This window comes from Chiloscyllium punctatum, chromosome 38 (genome assembly GCF_047496795.1).
Source record: "Chiloscyllium punctatum isolate Juve2018m chromosome 38, sChiPun1.3, whole genome shotgun sequence".
Classification (NCBI taxonomy): domain Eukaryota; kingdom Metazoa; phylum Chordata; class Chondrichthyes; order Orectolobiformes; family Hemiscylliidae; genus Chiloscyllium; species Chiloscyllium punctatum.
The window spans coordinates 54,265,854-54,288,486 of NC_092776.1; the positions used below are offsets into that span (position 1 = coordinate 54,265,854).

At 42.6% G+C, this 22,633-nt stretch overlaps 1 protein-coding gene across 29 annotated transcripts in view; it reads right to left on the minus strand.

Annotated features, from left to right (window-relative positions):
* ank3b (ankyrin 3b) overlaps nt 1–22,633 on the minus strand; it is a 716,427-nt gene that overhangs the window by 110,399 nt on the left and 583,395 nt on the right. For 25 of the 29 annotated variants that reach the window (XM_072557889.1, XM_072557888.1, XM_072557893.1 and 22 more), the window contains 2 exons: nt 5,507–5,600; nt 2,431–2,493 (listed from right to left, as the gene is read on the minus strand). In XM_072557889.1, the coding sequence (XP_072413990.1) occupies nt 2,431–2,493; nt 5,507–5,600 (157 nt within the window). The remainder of the gene's footprint in view (nt 1–2,430; nt 2,494–5,506; nt 5,601–22,633) is intronic. The other 4 variants (XM_072557883.1, XM_072557887.1, XM_072557884.1 and 1 more) reach the window with 3 other exon arrangements.

Here is a 22,633-nt window from a genome sequence, read left to right on the forward strand (position 1 = left end):
GTGCAATTGCCTTCACCCTACTAGTGTTCCCCAAACTCAGATAGAGAGCGCCCTCTTCCATTGGAATACCCTGCAACTCATTTGCTCCACTTTCTGCATTTTCCAATCATAAAGCCAGTTGTGGTGCCTGACTGAAGTCCAGTTGGGTGTCAGCTAGCAGGTGCTTTTGCATGGTTGCAACATTAATCTGACATACCAAACTGTCCCATTAAGGGTTATACCAGAGTCACATGCATCTTCCAGACATTTAACCTTGTCAAAAATCCCAATGCGGATTTTGCTAGTAAAATTGCTGAGTAAAAATAATAGCGACTCAGAATTAGAGGAGGCTTGGGATCGTAATATTCCTTAACAAAATCCATCGATTTTGAAAGGTTTTAGTGTCTGGCGCCTCAGGGAAACTTAGGCTCCTCATAGCCAAAAAAGCTGCAGGTCCACATGCTGTCAGGAGAATTATTCGTTGCTTTTCATTTGCCCTGATGTCATTTGCCCAGGGAACGTAACGCATTCTTTCCACGAAGACTTCCCAGTCTTCAACAGCAGGATTGAACGAGTCAAGCCTCCCAAATAACAGCATGATGACAGAAATGCTTACCCCAACTCAAGGATGACCGTTATGAGTAAATTTTGTCAGGGACATGCTTTGCACTCGTCGCCACTGAATTAATTCCACAGAGGCCGGTATCACTAAGGCACTCTTTACTTACACATGGAGAGTCCATGACACTGGTCTGGCTTCCTCAGAGCCAGCTCTCAGAGTGAGCAGAACCTCTGACACTCCTCTGACCTCTGACCAGATTAACAGCCCCAATCAGGGAACTCATATTCTATGACGTCTACCTGGCTAACCGCGTTACAATCCCGACAAGGTGAAGTTCAAATAAGCATTTTGATAAGTGGAGCTTTCCCTCAACTGGTGTAATTATTGTGGAATTGAATTACTCAAGACTTTTAAATCATGCAAATTTTATTTCAGCCATTGTCAATGACAGGATAACTGTACGTCTGTAGCTTGAAAATAAATTAAACATGTGTTTAAAAAAATGTCAATTGTATGACTTGAGGCAAGTCCATAAGTAATGAGCTCCGGGCTTTTGCCCGAAACGTTGATTTCGCTGCTCGTTGGATGCTGCCTGAACTGCTGTGCTCTTCCAGCACCACTAATCCTAATCAATGCTGATCATCCATTCCTCATGGATTAATGCAAATCCTGGGAACAGAGGTAGGATTTTGTGGAGGAGGAACTCAATTGAAAAAGACGGGGGAAGTACAAAACTTGCAAGAGTGGTCACGCAGGTATGATAACGGCAGGTAATCACCAAGTGACTGTCAACAATAACCATTCATGGATTTGGTAACTGATGTGCTGCAGAATGTAAAAAGAAAACTAAGTCTTTTTTAGCACCGCACACCAGTTGTAGGTGGTCAGAATTTAGTGTTCAATGTTCATTTACACTCTGATACTAGACTTCCAGATTATGACAGGTTCTCATTTAGCAAAAGTGAGTAAATGAATGCAAGATCATCATCATGAGGGCTGTTAACTCATTCAATGTCCCAGGTGAGACCTCTTCTGGAATATTGTGTCCAGTTCTGGTCTCCTGCTATAGGGAGCTTATTAAGCTATAGAGGGTTCAGAAGAGATTTACCAGGATGTTGCCGGGTATGGACAGCTTGAGTTATAAAGAAAAGTTGGGTGGGCTGGGACTTTTTTCACTGAAGTGTAGGAGGTTGAGAGGTGACCTTATAGAAGTTTATGAAATCATGACGGATATAGATAGGGTTAATGGTAGGTGTCTTTTCTCTAGGATGGATGAATTTCAAGACTAGGGGGCACAATTCCAAGGTGAGAGACTTAAAAAAGACACGATGGGCAATTTTATTTTATAGTTTGAATGGGGAATGAACTTCCTGAGGAGGTAGTGCATACAGGTACAATTACAACATTTGAAAGACACTTAGATAAATACATGAATTGGAAAGGTTTGGAGGGATATGGGCCAGGAGCAGGCAGGTGGGACTAGTTTAGTTTCGGATTATGTTTGGAGTGGATTGATTTGATCAAAGGGTCTGCTTCCGTGCTGTATGACTCTATGAGGAACAGGAATAGTTATGGGAGCAGAACCATTGATAGCTTTTAAAAGGAATGTGAATAAATATAGAGCATATTTCATTAGCATATAGGGAAGAGGCACAGAACTGGGGCTAAATGGCACACGTCATACTGAAAGATGGCAAATACAAGTGTGACACGAATGGTCGTCTCTGCATTATATAACTGTTTGATTCTAACTGCATCACCTAGAAATGAAAAGTCTTATAAGCAAATTAAACATTAGGCCTAACACCTTTCTTTACATGCCAATTGTACAAATGGAACATACAGTTTAATTTAATCTCCCTGCAAGCTGGTAGATGATAATTACTTACCTTCAGTGAGTTGCTCACTACTGGTCCCCCCATGGAAGGTGCAAGTTCTGGTTGGAAACCCTGCTGAACCAAAAGGAAGATCAAGAGATGCCATTAATCCTCAAAAGACTCTTGCAGGAACCCGGGAATTGGCAAGGACGGGGGCTGTGCCAGCAGACGGAAGGGAAGTCTTGGCAACTTTGCTTAAGATTGAGGGAAATGCAGCCTCCACTGTTGCCAACCCCTGGTCTGAGTTTGCACACTTGCCCAAGATTGGAATTTTAACGTTTAAAACCACAAGAGGCGATTTCCTCAAAACTGCAAAACATTCTTTAGAAACATGCTTGCAAGTTTACTGCATGCAGAACAGGCAATTCCCTCAGTGATACATCTTTTTAAAAAAAAAATGTCCTCCCTGGCATTACATTTTGGACTTTTCCCTCAGGGATGTGCTGGTCCTTGTCAGGGAAGGGAAAGGCAACATATCCTTATTAATACGTGACTGCAAGAATACCACAATTGGCATCTGTACAACAAAATGATCAGTGCTAAATAAGTCGAAAGGTCTTGTAGCAGAAGACCCCATATACCAATGAATGTGTTAACGCGATTGTTACTGCTGTGAACGTCTAAGAATTACATTTGATTATTGGAATTTGGAAAGCACAACAATTGTTTCTTTCTTCGGGTTACTCTGGCTTGGCAATGAAGTGCTCGAACACGTCAAGTAATTGTTAGAAAATAAAGTGTATACTCCTTGAGTTATGAAGATGCCATGGATCACATTGTAACAGCTTGAAGTAATATTGAGAGAGTTTCGATCCGATGTGAAAACTACCCAATGTGACTAATCACTTGGCACTGATTGTCTCGAGCGTTTTGTTTTTCATGCAGGGTCTGCTAGACTAATTTGTAAGAGTTTATAACATTCCAGGGCATATTATGAGCAAATGCCGGAAATTTGTAACAGAAGGCCCTTGAGGTACTATTCCCATTGCCAAATATTTCAGCTTGAAATGTTCTGAGTTGTACAAGAGCCACTGGGAATTAGAAAAAAGTGTTGCATTGGCGTATAAACCTTTGTACTTCTTTACTAAGTTTAGCTCTTCCAACTTGTCACACCATGGGTACACCCAGTTCAATTGATTCCTCTAACTAACAACCAAGCATCTAACATTTCGCGAAATCAAGAGAGTAGGAAGAGATAATGCACTCTTACATTACGTTAATGGCGACGAGATCATGAGTGTTAAGGGTGGCACTGAATAGCGTTCAAAAATTAGGGGCATTATTCCAATCTTGATTCACAACGAAGAGTTGTTAGTTTTTCAAATTTAATCCCAAAACTGCATGCAATTTTTACACCAATTCTAATAGAATAATCTCTTCGATGTCATGAGATATTCAGTAATTTAAGACTGTCCACTTTAGAAAGATGCTGTTTCTGATGGTCTGCCGGTGTTGGACTAGTTTGAATAAGGTCAAAGATCACATGACACCAGGTTATAGTCCAACAGGTCTATTTGAAAACACAAGCTTTCGGACCTCCTAACACCTGCTCCTGAGGAGGGAACAGGGCTCTGACAGCTTGTATTTTTAAATAAACCTGGCGTCGTGTGATTTTTGACCACTTCTGATGGTAAGTGAGGGAGTCTGGGTACAACTGATGTTTTTGTAATGGTCTTAGACTGGCAAACCAAAGGCCATGAGTTCAAATCCCACGGTGCCATGGTGCTTTGAAATTGAATTCAGTAAATCTCAGCGGGCGGCAAGAGAGGAAAAGAAAAGACCATCACAAAAACCCAAAGAGGTCACTAACATTGTTCGGAGGAGGCAATCATGTGATGCTTCCTTACAGAACATGCTTGGCATCTAGTGCCAATCGAGGTAATTGAGGATGGCCTATTAACCCGTGCCCAGTTGGTGTTGCCCACAGTCAAGAACAAATAATTTAGAGAGAGTATTGGCAGTGAGCAATTGAAAATTTCATTCAACACTGGTCTGCAACAGAATGACACAGACATTGAAAGGGAAGGGGCTTTCAAAAGTGGTAGTGAGCACTTTAAATCTGGGATTACTGTTACTGACAACGCAGGAATATGAAGCCGGTATTACATAAGGTCTGCTTAGCCCAGTTTGTGGATGGCTAAGTTGGTCGGAGTGCCTAGGAACATCAGCTCTGCTTCATTGTTTGAATGTGTGATTAAAACAGAGTGTTATCGTGCCCGAACCAGAGAACACTGAGGCAATCTCACGAGAAATAAAAGGGAAGACGGTGGGAAAATATTCTGCCACTTTAGGGAAGGGCAGTTTTTGTCACCTTCCTCTCAAATTGCTCTTGTTAATTTGAGCAGGGAATTATCTCCCTTCACTGCACGAGAGTTCAGTGGCTGAAAGGTTTGGTGAACAATGGGGCTTTGACATCTCAGACGTCTTTAGAACGATGCAGGAAGGGACTGTTACAGATTGAGCAGACGTTAAACTGTGGTTGCCAAATAGCAGTAAGCATTTTCCTAGTTCATTCAAATATTGATCTAGCAAATTTAATGATAGTTAAAGAGTAGGTTGGGGGGGGGGGGGGCGCTGCTGCTGCAAATCTTGATAATTTCAAACCAACCTGCTCCAAGATGTTATGACACACCTGTAGAGAAGGTGGGACTTGCATAAAAGAATATTATCTTCTGACTTGTCGGGTTGGTGGTTTCAAAAAGACTGATGGTCATTCAATTCAGGTTCCGAAAACAATAGAGAAAATTTTAAGTTTAACCTGAGGTCGAGCATTAAACAAAATAACACAATTTTTTTTTAAAAAGGGTGGAAGCAGGAACTGGCTTCAGTTTAACTCGATGCACTTTCCATTTGCAATCAATCAGGCAAATTGGTGATGATGGGATGTTACAGAGGTAATGTCCTTCCTCAGGGGATGGGGAACTAATGGCAACAGTGTCAACCTGTGACAATCTCAGCTGGCAATACTGAGCCGTTAGATGGGATCGAGGCAAAGTTGTTCACGCCAGTGGTGTACATTACATTGAAAACACAGCCAACGTCAGGTACTCTAAACTACAATACAGCAGGCATTCAGATGTGAACTTACCGCCTCCTTTGTCATCTCTTCAATCAGGATGCTGTCCCTTGTGTACGGACTCCGGTTCAGCGTGTATGACCTATCCGAACTGAAGGAGCGAAGGCTGTTGTGTTTACAAGTTACCAATCAAGGGGTAGATGATAATCAGGCAGGCAGAGGGGAGGAAAAGAAACTCATTAATGCATGCAGCTTCCAGGGGAGCTGGATGGACAGAGGGGGGGGGAGGTCATGAAAGGAAACCCACCAACAGCACCCAAAAACCAAACAAACCAAATGCAACAAAAAGAGAAAGTTTTTTCTTGTTATTTCCAGATATCATTTAAAAAAGATCAAATGGCAAAAAGTCTTTGTTCGGATGAGCTCAAACAAAAGGTTAAAATTATGAAAAGGGACTGAGCAAAACCTGTTCTCCCCCCATCCCTTGCTCCGACACTGTGTTATCATGCCACCAGTACTGAACCAAGTAAGGCTGAAAATCAGCTGCAGCTAAAACCTGACTTTCTGGGGAGAAAGATAATCCCTTCTGCACCCTCACAGCAGCAGAAGGATGAACTGACCAATGAGTCAGTTGTGTGTCACTCAATGTGCTGCCTGAACAATAGGCTCCTGCATTTCCTTCCAGCAAATACATGTTTTTACAGCATTTGATATTTTGAGTATAAGACGGCGCTCTTTTGCGAATTAGGACAAATGAAAAACATGAACAGCAAAAGCTTTCAGGTCATTTTAAAATCGAGGATCAACTTTCTTAGAACTGTCTCCTCACCACCTTCAATCAAACCAGCTGCATAAGCAACTGAAATCTGCCTGTACACTAACTTTGCAGGGAAACAACCCATGAGTATACGCAGTAAAGTGCCCCCTGTCATTCACCAGACTGTTGTCAAGCATTGACACCAAGACACAATAAGACAATATTAGTGACCGTGACATAGTGAAGGAGGAGAATGAGATAACAGAGAGATGGAGAAGTTGGAGAGATGAGTGGAAAATGGCCTGCTTCCACACTATCGGGATTCTATTCCAAACTCGATCACAAGAGTTCCAGCTAACCTAGACACAACTGTTGCTCCTTAGTTAGGACTGACCCCATGACTTACTTTGAAAGGACTGGCGACCAGATTTACTCAACACTATTTTACAATCTGTACACAAGTTGGCTTGAAAAAGCGTTTCCAACACAAGATGCACCCCACGTGCCTGACACCCTATTTTGGATTGAGGGTTTCTCAAAATGTTGCACATTTTGCAAATGGAGGTGCATCTTAAAAAAAAATTCAAAGGTTAAAAATGGTTTCAAAACAGGAGCCACCTTTGGCGAGGAGTGACAAAACCCTTGAATTTTGGGTTTTAAAAAGAAGAACTGTCCTGAAGGAAATAACCTGATTGGGGACCAGTGGCTAAAAACTGCCTTGGCAGGTGCCAGTAGTGGGACTGGCAGCTCATGTGACTTCAGAACAGACTATGCCTGGTCTAGTGTGTATACAAACACACATATATGCATAGTTCAATGCAAATACCATACAGTTCATATTTTGTTTTCTGCACATTGTGTGCAATTTCTTCACTTTGGTGAACTGCAGAGAAATTGGACTGCGTCATAAAGTAGATCATAAGTGGATTGGAACATTGTGGATACATAAAGTCCAGGGGGCAGCAATGCCTACTACATACCCTTTCACTGCAAAAGACAAAGTGGGGGTTTTAAAAAAATAAAACATTTTTGTATCCCTATACCCACAAACATTATTCACAGCTGATGAATGCATGTAATATTCCAATTCTGCAAATAAGTATCCTGCCGGCAGCCTATCATTGCAAAATCTCAAGTTTACAAATGAAACAAATTGCAATTAAAGCAAAGGATCAACTTTTCAGAATTAAAATGAGAATGGGAAGACAAAAAGCAGGGTCCAAAAAGTGCCTTCTGAACCAACGTGGTGCCCCTGGAAGATACATACAAAGGCAGGCTTAAAAACTAACATACCAGCCGTCAGACTACAGCAACAGCAAATCAAAAGGCGAAGGGGAGGGGAGCAGCCAAGACTTAACCCCTGACCAGGCTCGAGAGATAGGGTTCAGCGTTAATAGCATCACACAAGTGCTTTTAAAGGGTTAGCCCCCCTTGTCAGCAGGAGGCAGAAAGCAGCAGTACTCGTCGTGTTGGTTGACAGAGTCTATTACAAATCACAAAAATTCCCGTTCAAAAAGTTATTCAAAAACATCAAAAGCACAACTTCCCAAAAGAACCTCTGTCAAAATCTGGACTAGAGAGCCAGTCACAAAATACTTACCATTAAGTAGTTTGACAAAGACTTTAGATCAGTTGGATTCATCTGATAAAATGACAAGGAACTCATTTGGTTGCAAAAATAGCCAATAGATAGTCAGTTTATTCTTTTTTAAAGATACTTCAGTTCATTTTAACGAGCTTGTGTGCTGAGTGCCGTGGGGCTTTGGTCTGTGTGCAGTGGGTGTGGACTCTGGAGAGGGGGAATTGGAAAGAGAAAGAAAGTCAATAAATTATTTCATGCTGCTGCAGACACTCCTAAGCTCAAGAGGAGGGATTTTTCCTCTGTTTTTGTGGATCGGGATTAGCAGACCGGAGGATTAATCGCGGAGAATTCTAATTTTCAATCCTCATCATCAGAAAAGAGCAGGACAGGAAGTGAAGAGGCCGCCATGTTTCTGGTGACGGAACAGAACGGATTCCTACAAGTCCTCAGACTAACCTCAGCAACGGCCCGAATTGGCCAAAGTAGGCTAAGAGTGCAGTGTCTAGATTAGAATGGTGCTGGAAAAGCACAGCAGTTCAGGCAGCATCCGAGGAGCAGGAAAATCGACCTTTTGGGCAAAAGCCCTCCATCAGGAATACAGCAGTACCTAGTCACAAAGCATTGGAATCAAAGTGAAAATACTACCAAGATTACTGGCGTTCATAAGAACAGACTTCAAGAAAATGCACACTGGGTTAAGAATCTTAAATGGGGTGCAAGAAAGGGTATGAGATTTACAACAAACAAAAAGGCAGAAAGTTTCAGAAATCATCGTTGAGGACACAAATCAACTTCGTTCCAGTTCAATCAAAACAAGTGCAATGTAGTGCAAAGGCTAGGAAGTGCAATGTAGTTAACAAGCTCTGAAGAACTAGGAGTAGGCCATTCAGCCCATCGAGCCTGATCTGCTATTCAATCAGATCACAGCGGTTCTGAAAGTGGCCTTCACTCCACTTCCCTGCCGAGCCCCACATAACCCTTGCCTCCTAGGTTGATGAAATATCTGTCGAACTCAGCACTCAACATATTCAATGATCCAGTTTCCACTACTCCCCGTGAAAGAGGATTGCAAATGATTGCTAACTGGTCTCAGAGAAATCCACCCTTCCTCACCGCTCCTCAGAATGGCAGATCCTTTCTTTTGAAACTTTAGATTTCCTGTGAGAGGACACAAGCTCTGAGCATCTGTCACGTCAAGCTCCCGAAGAATTTGATGTTTTAATCCGGTCAGCTGATTTGTACATTTCTGCTCCCATTTGCTCCCACGTGTCTGCAGCAAATTTGGAGAGGCGATATTCTATTTCTTCGAATGAATAACGTTATTAAAAGCTGTGGTCCCAGAGCAGACTGTGGGGGGAAATCACTAACCACAGCCTGCCGAAACTTGAGGAAGCACTCTCCTCTCTACCAAACCGCTACCTATCCTCTGGCATCAATCAAGAGACCCACGTCCATCAGAATGCCAGAAGCATCCCCCTGTCCTTCTTCAACAGGATGTTTTCTGTTTTTCCCGGAGTGCTGATGGATCCAGAGTTTAATATCCCAGACAAAAGGCAGTGCCGCTTACAGAATTCCCTCAGCACTGCGCTGCAGTATCAGTACTAATGTTGTGCTTAGTCTCTGCACAGGGGACTCTACTGAGAACTTCCTAACCCATTAAAGGTGAGAGTATTATAACCGAGCCACAGCTGATGCTAAGGGGCCGTTGGAAACTGGCTGAGACAGAGAGCAAGCTCAGAGTTGGGCCTCAGATTTAGGTTGCGTTGCGTGGTTGGAAGTGTACAGAGGTGAGTGGGGAAAAATGAAGGTGTGTGTCAGGATACTGAGTCATAAAGGCTACAACATGGACACACCGCTGGATGGTATTCCTGGGTTGCAGACAGTTTCCATTCCGGAGTCCCTTCCCAAGGCAAGGAAACAGTCCCTTTGAACTATGTTGCCCAGTTTTCACAAGTAAGCCACTCCCCTTTACCTGAGTTTGGTCCATATCCCTCCATGCCCATTCCATCCATGTACCTGTCCAAATGTTTCTTAAATGACAGCATTGTACTCGCTCCATTCCTACCTCTGGCAGCCTGTTCCAGACACTCACCACCCTCTGTGTGAAAGAAATCCCCCCCCCCGGATCCTTTTGTTCCCTCTCACCGTAAACCTACACCTTCTAGTTTTGGACTCTCCTATCATGAGGAAAGGCTGTACGCTATCTACCTTAGATATGCTTCTCATGACTTTATAGACCTCTACAAGGTCACCCCTCAGTCTCCGACAATCCAGGAAAAAAGTCCCAGCCTAACCAATGTCTCCTTAACTCAAACCTTCCAGTCCTGGTAGCACTCTTTTCTAGTTGAATAATACCATTTCTATAGTCGGGTGACCACAACTGCATGCAGTCCTTCAAATGTGGCCTCACCAATGTTTTGTACAGCAGACAAGATGTTCCAACTCCTTCACTCAATGCTCTGACCAGTGAAAGCCAGCATGCTGAACCTTCTCCTGTCTACCTGTGCCTCCACTTTCAAGGAGGTAGGAACCTGTACCCCGAGGTCTCTTTGTTCCATAACATTCCCCAGGGCTCAACTATTAACTGTCAAAGTCCTGCCCTGGTTGGACCCACCAAAATGGGGCAGCACAGTGGTTCAGTGGTTAGCACTGCTGCCTCACAGCACCAGGGTCCCAGGTTCGATTCCAACCTCAGGCAACTGTCTGTGTGGAGGTGGCACATTCTCCCAGTGTCTGCGTGGGTTTCCTCTAGGTGCTCCGGTTTCCTCCCACAGTCCAAAGATGTGCAGGTTAGGTGAATTGGCCATGCTTAAATTGTCAATGAGGTGCATTAGTCAGAGGGAAAAGGGGTTTGGGTGGGTTGCTCTTCGGAGGGTCGGTGTGGTCCTGTTGGGCCGAAGGGCCTGTTTCCACACTGTAGGGAATCTAATTTAATCTAAACAAAATGCAACACCTCACATTTATTTTAATTAAACTTCACCTGCCATTCCTCAGTCCATTGGCCCAGTTGATCAAGGTCTGCATTCACAGACAACCTTCTTCACTGTCCACTATACCACCAATCTTGGTGTCATCAATAATACGGTGGATTGTGCTCTCTCTCCCCCCTTCCACATCTCCATCTAACACCCTCATATCTGTAACTGTCTCTGTCTCACCTCTTTCACTTTGAAGAGAGAAACACATTTGCTGTTCCTCTGTTTCTCAGCTGAACAGAGGAAAGAGGATGACTTTTGAGTTTGCACTGCTGCAGAGTGCAATCATGCTGGTTATTCTCCCTCAACTTCACCTTCCTCCCACTCTCTCAGGTTCCTCAGCATTGAAAATTCGAACTATCTCTGATTTAAATGAGGTAATTCCCGGATTGCAAACAGATTCCATTCCGGATTCCATCCCCAAGGTGGAATACAATGCAGGAGAATGGAAGCAGTGATTGGTAAACACAGAGAACACAAAGGTGTCAGGGTCTTTAAAATATCAACCCAGTATGGGATCATGTTTGTGCGTACAAGTGAGACGTTCGTAAGTTGAGGACCCCTTGCATACTGATTGGATGAGCATCCACAGCTCTCGGAGACAGAGAATTCCAAAGATCCACAATCCTTCGGGTGAAAACATTTCTCATTCTCACTTCAGTTCTAAATGGTCAAGCTCTTATTCTGAGACTGTTCGCCTTTGTTCTAGATGGTTAGCCAGTTAGCCCATCTTCCCAGCAACCTCCCTCTCAAACCCCTTCAGAGTTTTATATTTTAAACACCCCTTACTCTAAGTTTTAGGGAGTGCTGGCCTGGAAGGGAACTCCATACTTACTTTGTATTTCTTTACTCCAAATTCTAATGTCTCCAGTCTCTATCTGTGAGGGATCCCCATACTTACTTCATTCATCGCTTCCTTTTCCATACTAATCGAAACAGTGGCAATCTGCTTTGGCTCGCTTGTTTATTTCCATATTCTACCTTTTCTGAAATCTTTTCATCATCATTCGCTGAATTCTCAAAATCCTCTCGATTCTCAGGTTTATAACACTTTTTGGTAACATTGAAAACTTTTCCTTTAATCTCACATAACCTTTAATGTGTCTTGGAAGTCATGACTGAACCATTTTTTTTTCTTGTGGGGACTTTATATCTTAGGAGACTCATACTTGTTGCAAATTGTGATGAATTTTTACCAGCCTTCAACTACCATCATATCATTTCATCTAGTTTTCCGATCTACTTTAACCAAAATGTGGTGGAGTCGGAGTTGGACTGGGATGTACAAAGTTAAAAATCACACAACACCAGGTTATAGCCCAACAGGTTTATTTGGAAGCACTAGCTTTCAGAGCACTGCTCCTTCATCAGGTAACTGATGAAGGAGCAGTGCTCTGAAAGCTGGTATTTCCAAATAAACCTGTTGGACTATAACCTGGTGTTGTGCCAATTCTTTTCCTCCTTTAACCAACTTATCATTGAAGAGTGTGGTGCTGGAAGAGCACAGCCGGCCAGGCAGCATCCAAGGAGCAAGAGAGTCGACGTTTTGGGCATAAGCCCTTCATCAGGAATGAGCTTGCAGAAGGAGTGTTGAATGTCACAACGTGTGTTGAATTCCTTGATTTGGGAGCAGAGGGGAATGAAGGTGAGGCCTTTGCTGAGGACTGATGAAGGGCTTATCCCTGCAACGTCGACTCTCCTGCTCCTCGGATGCTGCCTGACCTGCTGTGCTTTTCTAGGAAACCACTCTCGACTCTGATCTCCAGCATCTGCAGTCCTCACTTTCGCCTAGTTGATTTTAACCAACCCATCCCTCATACCTATGTTATTTACATTGTCCAGAGTTAAAACTTGAATTCTGAACTGAACTAGCTTGTTTGGATGTTAAATTCTATCATAATATGATCGCTATGTCCAAGATATTATTTTACTACATGGGTATTTGTAAGTACTTAAATGAGTTCCATGCTAGAATCCTTCCAATTAGTTTTCCACCCTGCTACAAATGACATCCCATGTGACTGTGACAAAGTAAGCTTTCTGTCCTTGTCTTTCTCAAGCGACTTGATCACATCACCCTGTTCAAAGACTTTGCTGCTCTCATCCAACTGGGTCGAACTTCACTCACTTGGTTTCATTCTCATCTATCCAATCAAAGCAAGAAAGTCTTTTGCAAAGGCCTCTCCTCCCGTTCTGTACTCTTAACGCTGATATTCCCCAATGATCAATGCTCTGGCTCAACCTATTTCTCACCCACAAGCTGTCTCTTGGTGATGTTATCCAAAAGCAAGATTAGTTTTCGCATACACATTATCCCTGCTCATCACCTCTCACAATTCCCCTCCTGTTGCTGGACTATCAGACCGCTATACCACATCCACTATTGGACGAGCAGAACTTCCGTCCAATTAAATATCATCAAGACCGAAGCCGAGATGTTCAGTTCCTGCTCCAAACTCCATTCTGCATCTACCAGCTCCATCCCTCTCCATGACAACCATCGGAGGTGAAGCCCGACTGTTTGCAACCTCAGTGTCATGTCTGACCTCAGTTGGTTCCTGCTTGTATATTCATGTCATTACGAAGACAGTCTATTTCAATGCCTGTAACATGGCCCAATCCCATGCCTGCCTCAGCGACTTTGCTGTGAAAATCCTCAAGTATCCTCCAGACACAGCTGATCCAAAGTGCTCCAAGCTGGTCTGCTGTATTCTATTCTGTTTGATCCTTTGCTAATTTGCCATCTCTGCTGCCTTTGTTTTAATTTGAAGCAAATCCTGTTCGGCTGTCACCCTCCTGTATGTTAGCCTGTACTGGCTCAAGGGCAACATCACTTTGATTTTAAACTTCCCACCTTTAATTACAAACTTCCCCAAAGGCTTTGTTCTTCCCAGTCTCTCTAATTTCTCCAGCTCCATAAGCCTTGGAACTCATCTAATTTTGGCTTTGTGAGCATCCCTGATGTTAAACACTCCATCTCTGGTTGCTATGCCGTAGTTACCTATGGCCTAAGCACTGGAATTCCCTCCTTAAACCTCTCTGCTTTGCCTTCTTCCATTAAGACACTCCTTGAAACCTACCTTGGCAATTAAGCTCTTTGATTGAAGAGCTTTTTACACGTTTTACATAAAATTGTGCTTTATAATGTTCCTGTGAATTCCTTGGGATTTTTAAATTAAAAGTGCTATTTAAGTTGCTGTTATAAGTTACCTGATCTCATCACACAATGCTTCCATGTTGGTTTGACAACATACTGATCTAGAAAATTACGTTGAGTACATTCCCTGAGCTCTCCCTCCACAAAGTTCCTGCAAATTTGCTTTTGTTTAATCTGTAAGAGCAATTAAAGACCCTACTAATTGTGGAACGTTTTTCTAAACACTGAGTTCAGTGACACTATTATGCACCTCCTACAATAGGTGGGATTGGTTTCCTGCACCTTTAATTTCCTGATGTATATTCTGCCAAACACTACAAGTACTCTTAAACAGACAGTAACCACTCTGACCTGCATTTTCTGCTCAATTCTACCTTTTCCCTTCCTAAGACAGTATCTTTTCTTCTCCCATCCTTTACATTCAGGACTACTATTCCTACTTTTTCATTTTACCCATCTCTTTGAAAAGTCAAATCGTTCCAAAATATTTAGCTCCTAATCTTGCAGTCATTCTGTACTCACATCACAGTCATAGTTATTAAATCAAATCAATTACTTCTACTTGCTACTAACTCAGCTATTGTTACTAAGCTCTTTCAGCTTTAATATTTTTCCCTTTCCCTCATATCACCACAATTGCTAACGTCCTATTATCACTTCTGAGCTCTCTGTTCCTTCTTGACACACTGTCCTTATTGAAAACTCAACTTAACACCCTTTGCTGGTTCTTTGATATTTCTTTAACTGCCCCCTCAGCCTTCAATGGTTTAATGCCATGTTAACTGTTCTAGTTGCTTGTTTCATTCGGATATTAGTCCCAACCAGCTTAACAAGGTGCAGTCCTGACAGTATCAACTCCTCTTTCTCTAATACTGGCACCAGTGTATTGAAACACCCAGCTGCATTCCAATCGTTCTCCAGTGAGAATCAGTGAGCAAAGTCTCCACTAGTTGGAGTCATTCCCAACATAGAGTAAGATAGTTCTTGTTAGCAACATTCACAACCCACGAACAAAGGAAAGGTCCCGAAGAATCTATATTATGAGAAAAAGTTAAGAATGTTGGGTCAACACTATGGAAAGGAAGATTTGTGGTGATTGGAACAAGGTCAGCCAGGTGGACTTCACAGAAGATGAGTTTCCTGACTGAGGCTGTTAACCTGGTCCCATCAGGGAGCCCTGGCTGACAGATAGAAACAGGCATGTCCGAGGTTCTGTTCATGCTGAGAGCTGACTCTGAGGGAGCTGAGTCAATGTCGAGGACTCTCCACAAGTAATGAAAGGGTAACTTGGTGATGGGATGCAGGCCTCTGTGGAGTTACGACACACGTCACACTTAATTTTAAATTTTTGAGACGATGAAATGGTCGTTCAAGGCAAACTGGAATCAAGGGTGAGGGGTTCATATGCCAACAGGCAAGCTAAAAATTAAGTTAGGAGCAAGATTAGAAATAGATTTGTCAATAAATTAATCAAAACCATCCAAGTAAATACTATATGGGCATCTCCAAAAGGTAACAGAATATATTCATAGAGACAGAATGCACGAGTATGCCAAAAGGGCAAGTCATTAAGATTCAGATTGAGAGGAAGTGTTGTCCACTTGTCTAATCTCGTGTATTAAAACATTTAGAGTCCTTTCATCAGAGCCATCAGATGCCTGCAGAAGCACTAAATGCAGGTGGTGCAACTGTGGTTGATGCAATGAAAGGGATGACAAATATGATATGGATAAGAAGATCGTACACCAATGTCCTAAAGTATTGTTCGTCAGCATTAAGTTACAAATCGCACAACACCAGGTTATAGTCCAACAGGTTTATTTGGAGCACTCCGAAAGCTTGTACTTGCAAATAAACCTGTTGGACTATAACCTGGTGCTGTGTGATTTTAGACTTTGTCCACCCCAGTCCAACACTGGCACCTCCACATTATCATCAGCATTAGGCAGAGTTTCCCTGTCTCAACAGTAAGGAGCAGTTTGGATTCATTCCTGGAAATGATACAAAGTGAAGCTGAGTTGTTCTCAGCCAAAGGCAGTGGACAAATTCAAAGACCTAAGCTTGACAATAAACACCGAAGTTATATCCAAGAATGAAATCCAGCAAGAGGAGTAATCAATCGCTTAAGTAGCATTTGCATGTCCTAAAGCAACAGCATGAAGGTTGAAGAACACTATTCTGGTCTCCAGTGTGGAGGATTCACTCTATGGATGTGAGAATTGGACTCTGAAGAAAGAGGATGAGAGGAGGATAACATTTATAGACAGAGAGATGTAGAGCACAGAAACAGACTGACTGGGCCCAGAGTCACTGGGCCCACAGTCATTGCCTACCTCAATTTGCCATGGAGAAAGTGGTGGTGAGCTACCTTCTTGAATTGATGCAGTCCACAATGCTATTAGGGAGAGAATGCTAGGATTGTGACCCAATGAAGTAACGGTGATATATTTCCAAGTCAGGATGGTGTGTGGCTTGGAGGGGAACGTGCAGGTGGTGATGTTCCCGTGTATCAGCTGCCCTTGCCCTTCTGCCCAGTAGCAATCATGGGTTTAGAAGGTGCTGCCTATGGAGCCTTGATGAATTTCTGCTGTGCATCTTGGAGATGGTACGTACTGCTGTTACTGAGCATCGGTGTTAGAGGGAGTGGACGTTTGTAGTTGTGGTGCCAAACAAGTGAGGTGCTTCTGGAGTGTTGTTGGAGCTGCACCTGGCCAGGCAAGTTCCATCACACTCCTGATTTACACCTTTTAAATGATGGACAGATTTTGGGAACTCAGAAGGTGCTTCAGTATTCCCAGCCTCTGACCTGTCCTTCTAGCCACTATTTATATGACTGTTCTGGTTCAGTTTCCGGTCAAAGGAAACCCCCAGGATATTGACTGAGGAGGATTCAGTGATGGTAATGCCACTGAATGTCAAAAGGTGGTTCTCCATCCTTTTTTTGTTGGAGACGCTCATTACCTGGCATTTGTGTGGTGTGAGTGTGACTTGCGACTTGTCAGCCCAAGCCTGGATATTGCCCAGATCTTGTTGCATTTGAACATGGACTGCGTCAGAGTCTGAGGAATTGTGAATGGTGCTGAACATAGTGCAATCATCAGTGACCATCCCCAACTTCTGATCTTATGATGGAGGGCAGGTCATTGATAAAACAGCTGCAGATGGTTGGGCCTGGGATACCAGGATCAGATGGATGGGCAGAAAGTCAAATGATTGGGTTAGATCAAGGGTGGAAGCTCAAAAGTCAAAAGGGTTGCTAAGTTGAGTTAAGTAGACACTGGAAAACCTAACAGGCAACAACTGAAGGAGAAATTGGAGATAAAAACAGAAGAAATAGATGAAGAATTGAATGAATGAAGAACATTGAGGTGTGGCCTGGAGGAGGCTTGAAGAAAACCAGGGAAGAAACAAGACAATGCTAATGGTCCAACTGAGGCTGCAGGGACATTGAAAAAGGATTAGAGAAGGCTTTTGAAGTAATGGCAGATACTCAATGACATCCACAGTAACATGCACGTGATATCAGTTGTCACGAGAAGATAGTTTGCAATAAGCCTAATGGGTAAAAGCCATTACAAAAGCCTTTCAAAATATACCAGTAACCACGGAAATATTAAGGCAGGAATTAACAGGATAGCAATGAAATTAGAAACTGAGTTGCCATGTTAGTTCGACAAGATTGAAATGGTTCATTTGATGCAGAGCACTGCTTTAATGATGTATTCCCACTACAGGTCTTCAATGAATTTTGATTCACCACATCATGTGACATGGTTAGTAATGAGTGGTGCAGAGTAGCAGGGAACTGTCAGCTAATACCTATGACCTTAATAATATTTTGTGAAAAGGCAATAATAAATTTATCGAATGCACTGAATCTATCATTGCCTTCAGGGTAATTCTCATTAATGGCATAACTTGTAAGTAAATGTTAGATTCTTCTTTTTTTAATCCCGGGGATTTTTCTTCCTTGAGCAGGCAGCACAGTGGGCAGTCTGGAATATAAGGCAGCACTCTGTTTGTTGACATCCACATCAGCTAATTAAAATGAAGAAGTTGTGAGCGAATGCATGACTATGATGGATGAATACTGAAGGTTCAGCCAATCTGTGATCATCATTCAGTGGATATCTGGCACTGCTCTCATTTGTAATATCCAAATTCCAAAAGGCCCAATTCAGGAGCATCTAGTTTGATCCAGGGTGTAAGCTTTTGACTCAGCATTGCTTAAGATCATAAAATTGCCACAGATACAACAACAAGACAAATGCTGGAGGTCCCTCACTTTGACTACTACAGCCCAATCACAAATTTGAATCAGTAAACACAGTTGACTCCTTTAAGCAGCGAATACCACCACCTCCAGTGTGTACATTTACTCACATCCTGGGGAAGTCTACTTTACACTACTCTTCCAAATTTCACATTCAGGGAAAAGGACAGTTTAGATGTCAAGTACTCACATGCCAATCGGCACACGACTTAAGAGAATCACCCGACAAGGTTAACTTGGCAAGTGCATGATACAGCAAGGGGAAGCTTACTAACTACTTAGGCAACTTCAAAAACCTAAACACGCAACACATCACTACCAACTGGAACAGGAACAGGCATGGCCACTGAAGAAGTAAAAGCTTCATATTATCTTACCTGATTTTAGGACTTTTTTTAAACAAATTGTGGAGAAAGAAAAGGAAACAGGAGAAAATAGAAGTGATTAAAGAAGCAGAAGAAGCAGAAACAAGTAATAAATATAGTGCTGTGGTCCAAAATCTATGGTTTCCTTTTTAATCTTATATGGCCCACAGAACACTAAGCATGTTATCTTTAAATGGTTAACATTAGGAAACATTTTACTAAACAATGAGGCAAAGTAAGTGCATTCTTACAGATACAAAAACATTCATTAGTGAGACGCCAGTTAAAACATTTTTTCAGTCACAAACAGATTCTATTAAAACAATAAGCCACAAAATAACAATCATAATATTTCATATGACAATTTGATTTAAAGACAAAATACATTACTTTCTTTTAATGAACAAATTAGGTTATCAAATCTTTCCCAAATTCACTATATTCAATACAGTGGTTGTATGTCTCGGCTGCAAGAGTATCTCTGCAATGTGAATCTGATAACCCACCCAATGGATTCCCGCCTCTGTACCTTCTAACCAACTTGCGTCTTGTTTACGTTGCAAACAGAGCCCGATTCTCATCCCATTTACTGAGGCTGGGACATAAGCTCCAACGGTGAAGCCTTTCTGAGGTTAGTTTAGACCCATCAGTCTCCACCCTTCCTTTTTAAGGATTGGCACAATATGATCAAGGGGGAAAGGCGATCAACAGGAGCAGGAAGTTAGGAAAGCACCACTTGTGGGGGGTGTGTGTGTGGTGCTGATTTACCGCAAACAGAGCCGACCATCAGTAACTCTGAATGCTGGAATGTCGGGAATCTAAGATTAACCTTGCTAGCCACTGCGTACTTTATGACAAAGAGTCTTTGTTGTGAAAAAGCACACCAGTCAAACTGAGCTCAAGCAATAATTGGTGTCCAAGTAAATTTCTTTTCTTTTTGCAAAAATTTTTTATTTTTAACTTATTTCTTTGAATGAGGATCAAAGGTGATATGAGGAAACATACAGGTCTGTATTGCTCCCTGTCACGGGGAAAGGTAGCTGGCTAGGAGGAAAGAGAGGGACAGCAAAGTACGCTTAATCATTTCACATGCTACATGTCGAGGATATGTTGAGCTGGAAGATTAATTTGCTTCAAAGAAAATTGCAGATTGGCAACTGATTAGAAAATCTCAAACAAAGCTCAACAGTAATCTGAATGTTTAGCAACTTCATAGAACCCCTAAAGTGTGGAAGAAGGCCATTTGGACCATCAGGTCCAACCAACCCCTCCCAGAGCATCCCACCCAGACCCATCTCTCCAACCTATCCCCGTAACCCTGCATTTCCCATGGCCAATTCACCTAACCTACACATCTTTGGACTGTGGAAGGAAACCAGGGAACCCAGAGGAAACCCACGCAGACGCGGAGAGAATGTGCAAACTCCACACAGACTGTTGCCTGAGGGTGGAATCGAACCCGGGTTCCTGGCACTGTGAGGCAACAGTACTAACCACTGAGCAATTGTGGTGCCCAAACTTGGTGCTTTACTCAAAATGAATTGTATAAAAACAGCGAGCAAACAGAATAGAACACTGATGTGAATATTGCAGCTACTCTACTTGGTGGAGGTGCCTTCACTGAGGGCCAGAACCAGCATAATGCACTCACTAAAAGCATTTAAAGCAAAGGGGAAAGGATTCAAGGGTGCTGGTTTAATTGGGTTAAATATTAAAAATGGAGGTCTCTCATGTAGAAATGAAAATCCACTGGGCACATGACAAGTTTTGCCTGACAAACAATTGAACACACAGCAACACAAGTGCAGAAATGGCTAGAAAACTAAAGACGCTTCCAAAGCTCAAAGGAGCAGGAGAGAAACAAAACAAACTGCCCGGGCTTCATGTCATTTTGAAAACAGGAGATTCTTATTTCTTTCTACAGCAACTTGATTTTTTTTTTGAACACATCATCCCCAGACACATTTCTCAAAAGGGCAGTCAGGTTACAGGAGAACAGGGCAATCTCAGGGTTAAAATATCAGCTGTGCACATGTTTTATTCGATGCACAGATTCATCAAAGTAATTAGCTACGCCTCAAGAGAGCTTAATAGCTCATTCATTCACAGCTTGTTTTGGTCTCCCTGGGAGGTTTAAGGTACGACTGTGAAGCCGACAGTTGGGGGAAAGGCAGTCACAAGACCACACAGGTCTTTCTGTCAGCTGTTTACTCAGGAGAGGGTTGGACAATGGGATATTGCATTCGCTGGTGGTCAACAGGGCAATGAACAGTGATTGTCCGTGATTAGAATCTGGAATGTGCCCATTCCTGTAAGATGCGAACCAAAAATCACTTTTCCGATCCCCAGTGGTTGCCTCAGGTTATGCCACTTGCTACTTTCTATACATTTCTTGAATGAAGTGCAGCTGGTGGCCCAAAAATTGAGGCCGTGAAAGAATTCCTCTGATATCCCTCGTGGAATGCCCTGGGGTCAGTTTTATTGTAGTCAGCTGAAAGAGTTACAGCTTGCTTGCATTAATTAGTGGGAGTCCAGAACATTGGGGGGTGTGGTGGTGGTGGTGGTGGTGGGGACGGCGGGGGGAAGGGAGAGGGGGCGGGGGGGAGGGAGAGGGTTGGGGGGGGATCTTAAAATCTCATTAGAGACAGGCCATTCAGGGGTGATATCAGGAAGCACTGCTTCACAACAAGGGAACATTGTGGAAGATACTTTCATTTTCTCATGTTTCAAATTTATTACTATGATTTTGTACTTTTGCAGGTCTGTAATGCTGGACTTGTTATTTCTTTATTTTTCCGATTTCCCTCTAACGCCCCCACCCCAAACTATTTGTACTCAGGGATCTGGTGCCATAAATGAGTACATGTGACAATAAAGCTAATTCTATTCAAATCTGGAATGATCTCCACCAAAAAGCTGAGGTTGATTGATTTTTGTTAGACCTTAAGATGTTAGGAATGAGAGAACCAGGGCAGGGGTAAATGGGATGAATATGTAGATCAGCCATGTGTGATAGAATTATACAAACTAAGCCAAGGGGCTGAACGGCCAACTCTGCTTCTTGTGTTCCTTATGGGGACATAACATCCTAACACATTAAGCTGTGCATTAAAGAAATGCGTCTTTTTTTGGGAAACATTTTGGATTCAAGCCTCAAATGTCTCAATCTGGATGTGATTCCTTAAATATTAACTGGCATGCTGTTTAGTAAACAGTGCATTGTGCTATTTCAATGTTTTCTGTGTTCCACAGACACTGTAAATACACTACAACTTTGTTTTAACCTGCAACTTATCTAAACAAATGGCTGCATTTTATGAATGGTTTTTGTGTGGAAATCAGAAACCGGCATCTTGGGGTCAGAAAACATGTGAATTGATCTTTCAGCTCCCGAGAACATTTTAAGTTATGCAAGGGAAAAGAAAATACAATCTCAAACAGTGAATGACAGAGTGGTATCGAAATACTGCTGGGGGTTTATGGTCAAGCAGGAGGTTCCGAATGAGGACAAATCACATTGTTTGCAGCTGATCAAGAGACCGGACACATGCTGGACAGCGAGTGCTTGCCGGAGTTAAAGACAGCGACGGCTGTAAAATGTTTAATGTTCCAACTGCGAGAATTAATATCGAGCAGTTTTAATGTGTATTTTGAAACAGTCTCCAGGTGCGAATAAATTAATTATGAAAAAAAGAGATGCCCAGGAGTGTTGATTTGCAGCTGTTTATTGAGGAAAACACTGAATCAACAACACGTTTAATTGTAGGTTTCCGTTAACCTATTCCTGGGCAGTGCTTTATGTCCAAGTCTGTTTAGTGCAGAACACTTGGGAAATTGAAAACATCCACAGTATAGTTCTGCATCTCTGCCCGAGAAAGCCTAATTTTACCGCAAAGTGACCTATTAATGAACATGCTCAGATCCACAGCAATTATCCTGATTGACAGTCCCACATCAGACAGCGGAAATGACATGCACGTTCACCAATCACAACCATCCTGAGAGCAATTTGGACTGAGTGCTAAACAGTGGCCTTGACAGAAACTCCCACAAGCATGTAAAAAAGACAAACTTCAGAATTGATAGGTGC